This window comes from Silurus meridionalis, chromosome 14 (genome assembly GCF_014805685.1).
Source record: "Silurus meridionalis isolate SWU-2019-XX chromosome 14, ASM1480568v1, whole genome shotgun sequence".
In the NCBI taxonomy this organism is placed as follows: Eukaryota; Metazoa; Chordata; class Actinopteri; order Siluriformes; family Siluridae; genus Silurus; species Silurus meridionalis.
The window spans coordinates 20,055,731-20,063,449 of record NC_060897.1 but is presented as its reverse complement, the minus strand read 5'-3'; the positions used below and the strand labels follow the sequence as shown (position 1 = coordinate 20,063,449).

The 7,719-nt window shown below is 34.9% G+C and overlaps 1 protein-coding gene across 1 annotated transcript; it reads right to left on the bottom strand.

The window, feature by feature from the left end:
• Window positions 1-646: 646 nt before the first annotated feature.
• On the bottom strand, window positions 647-7,658 carry LOC124396424 (interferon-induced protein 44-like). Its single transcript, XM_046865566.1, has 9 exons — window positions 7,505-7,658; window positions 5,699-5,759; window positions 5,494-5,532; window positions 5,324-5,357; window positions 4,927-5,125; window positions 4,245-4,391; window positions 2,896-3,067; window positions 2,488-2,588; window positions 647-2,108 (listed from the first exon to the last, which is right to left on the bottom strand). Exons 2-9 carry the CDS (start codon window positions 5,715-5,717, stop codon window positions 1,941-1,943), a joined length of 879 nt encoding a protein of 292 aa, XP_046721522.1. The 5' UTR covers window positions 5,718-5,759; window positions 7,505-7,658; the 3' UTR covers window positions 647-1,940.
• Between the last annotated feature and the right edge of the window lie 61 nt (window positions 7,659-7,719).

Here is a 7,719-nt window from a genome sequence, read left to right as displayed (position 1 = left end):
CACAGATTCTTTAGAACTTCTTTTCAGGTGAAATATATTGAGACACCTTTGAGTTTCTTGCCTTACCTCAGCTTTTTTAAGCTTTCTTGCCTGAACAAGAATGGTTTTGATACCATTAATAAAGTGTAGACACCAATGCATGATCTTGAATTCTTGAAAAATTCCACACATATAGGTATGTAAGGGAAATGTTTCTTACATTTTTTGAAGAAGTTTATTCAGTCGTAAGTGTCTTTGGTTTCAGATTTTACTGTACTTTCATCCATAATTACAAAAAACACACTTATTTATTCATCTATTGATTCATTGCATATTGATTCATGGTATAACCAAATCACATGTCAATAACAGGATAAGTGAAAAAATTATATTCTGGAATTACTTTTTTTTCTAATGCAATGATGAGTTTATTAGTGTTATGCAAATTTCTTACACAACACTCTGCATACACACAAAAACAAGGTTTATATATATCATTATACTTTATTTTCTGATTATTACAATGTGCAATACATAAATAGCACGATTTAATCACATAAAAATCAAGGCAACAAGGCGTGACTGAACCGTAGTTACTATGTATCTACTCGTGTCTTCTGCTCTTGGAAACGTCACCGGTAGCTCAGTGATTAAGAAGTTGGACCCCTATACTGAAAGGTAATGAGTTCAGTCATCAGTACTGGCAAGCCGCTTCTCCTGGGCCCTCAACCCTCAACAACAAGGTCACTCTGGCAAGTCTGCCAAGTGCTGTAAATTACGTCCACAAGGTCCTAACAAGACAAGACAACTTTCACTGCAGGAGCTTATTAACAAAGGTTTTGTCCTTCATGTACTGTATAAGGCCAGACAATAAACTACTGTGAAAAGTACTTTCCACTGTGTCCACGTAAAATGATTTTATTTAAGTTTAAATGAGCAAAATGTAAATTAATTCACAAAAAAGTCTTCATTCATTCCTTATATTTCTTTTCCTTTTTTTTACTTCCTATTATTTTCACTTTGTGTCTATTAAATGTCTTCCAGTTTTTTTTCTTTTGTGAGTCTAATTGAATTTATATAACATGTCTGCCCTCTGGTGGACAAAAGTTGCAAGTGCAAAGGAAGGACTCAAAATGTATAAATCATTTCAAAAAGTTTTGTATTCTGTCATAAAATGCATTTATTATTAAAAAACTATGGCTTCGTAAATAGTAAACAACATGAAATTAATTATGTACAGTGTACTAATGCAAGCGGTGATCCAGATCCAGTGAGCTTACATTCATAGATTAAATTTGAAAGTTCCATTTATTGATTTTTATTACATTTAAACACAATATTTTATAGGACAAACATTTTATTTATTTATATTTTAATCTATTTCTATACCACTTTAATGTACACACTAACTAATTTAGTCTGAATTTTAATATAAAATTATATATATATTCGACCAAAGCCACTGTTCACTATGTGATCAAAAGTAAAAAAAAAAAATATATTTTTTTATTAAAAATACATTTTATAGGCGAAGTTTTAAGCTTTCTATGCTGTTAAACAATTAATCCATAATCTACACCTAAATAGATTTGTCTTTATTAGATTCTTTTATATTCTTCACACAATATTTGTTTACTTAAACATAAAAATGATTACTGTAGAAATAACATAATCCTAAAAAAAAAACCTCATGCATACATTCCTACATGAACTTATTCACAATCTGAATATATTTTTCACACAATGTGTATTTGATTTGAGTAGATAATGATATGATAATATAATACTCCTAGCTATCTGATTAAAAAGCGTTGCATTTGATAAAATGAATAATGATTTGTTTTCTGTGCATATATACTGAATTAGGTAAAGTAAAGTAAAATCTATTCTATTTTCTGTAACATGGTCATGATGCCAGAAGACATTTTCTCAACAGCAGGTATTCAGAGATTTTTTTTTTTCTACTCTTGGAGGTCTGCAACGTGATCATTGGCAAAATGTGCAATTTGTTTCAGTGCCAGCAGGAGGAGCATGTCCATGTCGTCGTTTGTTTCTGTCTCCTCGTGGTAGTTATTCACAGGGAAGATGCAGTTCATTGGAATTTGCAGTTTGTTACTACAGTCTTCCATCTGCACACACACACACACACACACACACACACACACACACACACACTTTTAAAAATGCAACAGTTGTATTCTTTTTCTTTTACACATTCAGTGCCCTACACTAATCACTAATATTGGCACCCTTTAGTAAGTCTGAGAAAAGAAGGCTGTGGAAATGCTAATTGTTTAACCTTTTTTAACCTCTACTATGCTCTCATAGATATCAATTGCAAGCCACAACGCATTTTTATCAAAAAACATAAAGTACTGACTAAAAAGTTATGCTAACTCTCTGCTAAGATGCTAACTAAATCTTTTCCAAACCAAAATAAAGGGCCACAGGCTTCTTCGATTATATTTGGGAAGGGTGACAGTGTACATCATCCACATCATGACTAACCTTATTTTTTATGATCTTGCTTATGTATATGTATTTCATATTGTTCCGAACAGCTGGACAGAGAAGATCACCCATAGTCATGACAACAGCTCGAGGGATTCCTGCAATTTAGATTGAAAACATTATTCATGAAGAAAGATTTGGGAGTGTGTGTGTGTGTGTGTGTGTGTGTGTGTGTGTGTGTGTGTGCCACTGTATATAAAAATGTTCTATTACATCTTCATATAAAGTTAATTCTTTAAGATTGATCTTCAAGATCATTATATTATATTGTTGGTTAGAAATGTCTAAACTGGCCTGTTTGTATGTATAACATATTCATGTACACCAGGTGGGGCATGTTGTATTGCACAAATACACAAAAGAATACATTTTTGCTACTTCATTGTATATTTTCTTCTATTTTACCATGGTCACTGGCTTCCTCCAAAAATCTTTTCATCTTGCCGATGGTTTCATTTGGCATCCGAGAGATGGAGTTTGCCGACACAACACAGACCACGCAATGTGTTTTTTGTCCTGTTGTGGGATTTTGAATGTAGTTTGGATCATCCGAAGTCAGGGGATTGGCATCATCAAACTATAAATAAAGAATTGATTATTGTAGAAAATTAAACATGCAGTACATATCATTAAATTGTTACTATAATAATTGTAATATAATAATCCTGAAGATAGAGTACAGTAAGAGTGTTGTGAAGGTGAAGAGAGTTTCTGATGAAAGATTGGTGATTGGTGCAGACTTTAATGGGCATGTAGGTGAAGGGAACAGAGGTGATGAGGAGGTGATGGGTAGGTATGGTCTTAAGGAGAGGAATGTGGAAGGGCAGATGGTGGTAGATTTTGCTAAAAGGATGGAAATGGCAGTGGTGAACACTTATTTTAAGAAGAAGGAGGAGCACAGGGTGATATATAAGAGTGGAGGAAGGTGCACACAGGTGGACCATGTTCTATGTATTAGATGCAACCTGAAGGAGATTGGAGACTGGAGGTGGCTTTGGAGGTGAAGAAGAAGAGGAGGAGAGTGAGGACTGAAAGAAAAATACGATGGTGGAAACTGAAGGAGGAAGAATGTAGTGTGAGATTCAGGGAAGAGGTCCGACAGGGGCTCGGTGGTGGTGAAGAGGTGCTGGACGTTGGGGCAACTACTGAAGAAGTGATAAGGGAGACAGCTAAAAAGGTACTTGGTGTGACATCTGGAAATAGAAAGGAAGACAAAGAGACAAAGAGTGGTGGAATGAGGAAGTGCAGGAAAGCTTAAGGAGAAAGAGGTTGGCGAAACAGAATTGGGATTGACAGTGGCATTGAGTAAAAGACAGGAGGTGGAGCTGGAGGTAGCCGAGCTGAAGATGTTGAGGTTTTTGTTGGGAGTGGCGACGATGGACAGGATTAGAAACAAGTTTATTAGAGGGACAGCGCATGTAGGACGTTTTGGGGACAGAGTAATTGAGATGGTTTGGACATTGGGTATATCTGTATAAGAATGCTGAGGATGGAGCCACCAGGTAAGAAGAAAACAGGAAGACCAAAGAGGAGGTTTATGGATGTGATGAGATAAGACATGCAGGTAGTTAGTTTAAAAGAGGCAGATGTAGAGGACAGGGGGGTACGGAGACGGATTATCCGCTGTGGCGACCCCTAATGGGAGCAGCCGAAAGAAGAAGAAGAAGAAGTAAGCGTATGATTAAAAGGACACTAACCAAGAAAGATATTGATGTGTTATTGTTTTTGTTATTATTTTAAATCATGTTACCTACTTTATATCCATCTGGTAAATGTCCATGGAGTGCACTTCTCAAATCATCATCATGAACATTTCTTGCACCTAACTCCAGACCCTTAAAATCAAACATGGTGAGTTTCAAAGTTTCGGAGCCTGGATGTTTGATTTCACAGCCTTTGTACTAAAGTCAGGAACACACACACACACAAACACACACACACACACACAGAACACACAAAAAAATATCTGTGATTTGCTCTGTTTAGGGTAGTTGATTTTCTAGAAATAAAATAGTGTTTTATTGTCTTGGGTTCACATTCACATTCTTTTTCACATTGTTTGCTAAGTCTTTTGACTGTTCCATATTCTCTTATTAAATATGCTGTTACTCTGCACTTGCATTTGATTTTGCTATCATGCATTCAGTATATTAACCAAATAACATTATGGTGGGGGATTCTGGACTTTTGACTTTCCTGGAGAGATTACAGCTTATTACAATATTCAAAAATGTAATGATTGAATTATAAGAAATGGACTGTGATTGCTGCAAATGTAGTGTGCCTGGGAAAGTGTGAGCCTAATCAGAAAGTCTGGGATTGTAAACATGTTAGCAGTGATGGGAAGCATAGTGGGGCGACCATGTCTGTAGGCCAACGTGTGTTATGGAAAGTTGTCCTGACAATAATCTAACATACAACAAAATACTTACTTACTTTTTTTGTGCAGCTTGTTGATGATGATGGTGCTGCTTTCTCTTTAGTAATAATTCGGTTTTGAAAGACACTGTTGAGGGAATTTATAAAACTCGTCTTTCCCATTCCAACAGGTCCATGCAGCAGGATCCGAAGATGGTTGATATTTGGATTACTTGGGGTTATGTTTCTAATATCAGCTACAATCTCACTTTTACTTCTGTATAAAAAATTACAAAATGATACTTGACATTACTTGGTAATTAAAACTTACAATTGATTAGACAACAAAGGTTCTTTTTAAAACTGTAACAATATGCTCATATGGCTGTGATGTTCTGGTGTCCACACATTTGGTCAACAATGGTCTATGTGAACAGCAAAGGAAACTTATTCCTACAGCTGAATCAATACTTACTCCCAGTTTACGCTTCTCCAGGGTTTAGAATACACTATAAAATGAAAAGCAAATTGGTTTAAATTTTCCTTCAGTTCTGAGTCTGCCACAAATATACATGTAAATAAATAGAAAATATCTGCAATTTTTGTGTTCAAAGAAAAAAAAACCAAGATTAAAAAAAGACATACATTCAGAACCATACCACCATTTGTATACTGCATTCAGCGCTGTAGTAAAATAAACCAGGATTTTAGTCAATTATACAATTTTCATGTACAAGTAAAGAAAAACTGTACACTTAATGTTAATCTTAAGATCTGAAAGGATACATTTGCATAATTGAAAAATTTACAAAATGCATTTATTATACTTAAACAAAATGCAGAAACTTACGAAACCAGTAGGAAGACATGTTTATTTCAGCTGGCTGTATGCAAGTTTACAGTAGCAGAACCTAAAAATGAAACATTACTGATTAATGAGTGAAATATATTCACATAGACTTTTTTTCCCTCACTATTTAAATATACAGTACTGTCCATTCGTTTTAGGCCACCACCAGCTTTGTTGTTGAGTGGTCTTACTTATGCAAAAGAACTCTAGCTTTTCATGTCCTCTCAAATTCTATGATCTTTGGCATTTTTAATGAAATTATGTGATTGAAATTGTTAGAAAGCGTCCAGTGAATCCAACTTATTAAACGGGGACGTGATGCTCAATGCATGTCTTACACAAACCTGGTACAATAGATTTTTTTTATAGCAGTCATTTTAGGTGTTAGCAATGACATAAGTTATGGTTCCATTGCAATTAGGTTTATGAGAACAAGGTCACTCAAGCGTAAGAGAAGGTTACACTAAATGTGGCAAACAAGGTATTTGCTTTGCTTCACACCAAAAATATTTGAGACCAAATTATGAGACAGTTGATCAGAATTTCTGCTTCCAATTGCTTAATGCAGAGCAAACAATTTTTTGGCCAAGCTAAAATATTCTTTATTTGCATTTACCCAATTTTTAGTAAACTATTGGATCATGTGATTAACAAGTGCCCAAATGCACCTCATTAGATTAGTTGTTTTGACAGAAAATTGTTTTGAATGTCTGCTCTTGGTTTAAACCCTGGTTTTCACCTGTAGAAAGATTGTAAAGCAAAAGTAAAGGAAAGCCCAAAAAATTACATAAATGTCACTAGTTCACTCCACAGGGTCAATGTATCATAAACCACCTCTTGAAGAATGGATCAATTGCAAAAATAGAGGCTATACTCCAGAGGTGGGAAGTAATAAAGTACAAAAACTTGAGTAGATTTTTCTGGTATCAGTACTTTAATTCACAATTAATTTTTCTGACAAATTTGTACTTCCACTCATTACATCTTTTACACACATTTCTATATTTTCTACTAATTACATTTTTAAACCAGACTCGTTACTTTAGTTTTTAATCTATTTGGTGGCAATCAATATTTTTTCTTTTCATTGTGCACCGTTCTCAGCCCATCCACCAATTTCCTGTCTTTGCGTGGCTTTTTCAATGTATAATTTCCTGCCAATCACGCACCACATACAGTACATAGGCTAGTTTACAATAATAATAATAATAATGAGCAGGCGGAAGGCAACAAGAAGTCTGGGGTTAACGTGGATGAGATTTTGGGCCTGTCAGAGCACAAACTTCTTTACTTTAACCTGAGTGAAAAAGTGTAGTCAGTACTTCAACATTCTTTTAAAACATGAGCATCCATACTTCTAATCTGCTATAGTCTGACCAACACTTCACAATGGTCAGAAAATTTACCCCTCCCTCAGAATGAGGCTAATCAAAGTTTGCATTATGCTAGCTGGGCTCTTCAGGAGGGGGGATATTTCCTGACAACAGTCTTTGTGTTTCGATTTCTGTATCCTTCTGTTTTAAATGTAAAGACTTTATATAAAAATGATCAAAACAAGTTGATATCCAATTTTAATAAAAAATTACATCCACAATATTTTACTGAATGATTGTATGTACATTCTTCAAGGTTTCTAATCATTATCAAGGCAAATCCATTGTGCTTGTTCTGTTTTACTTTCGATTCGAGCAGATAATGTGTGTACCATATGTTCCTCCCTGTTAATCCCTAGTGAGACGTCTTTGTTGTTTACTTACTTTATAAACCCCCCACCCTTGTTTTTATTACATTTATTTTGTTACTTACCTCAAAAAGGAGACAACAGCAAATTTGATCTCTTATGAAGCTCTGCCTGTTGCGGATACCTTAAATATCTTCAAAACAGAAAGTCAAAGTGTGTTTGTATGTGTCTGAGAGAGAGAGAGAGAGAGAGAGAGAGAGAGAGAGATGCTGAATCTGAAATTGCTGACTCATTCCCTATATTTCATTGTAGGGGAAGAAATGAATAAAAATAGTAAGTG

Bases quoted from the DNA above. Each gene is read 5' to 3' on its own strand.
- LOC124396424 (XM_046865566.1), bottom strand. The intron at 5,126-5,323 runs GTAAGTATTGAT...TTTTTTATACAG, and splicing joins TGGAGAAGCGTAAACTGGGA to AAGTAAAAGTGAGATTGTAG. The intron at 2,589-2,895 runs GTAAAATAGAAG...TCTAAATTGCAG, and splicing joins GGAGGAAGCCAGTGACCATG to GAATCCCTCGAGCTGTTGTC.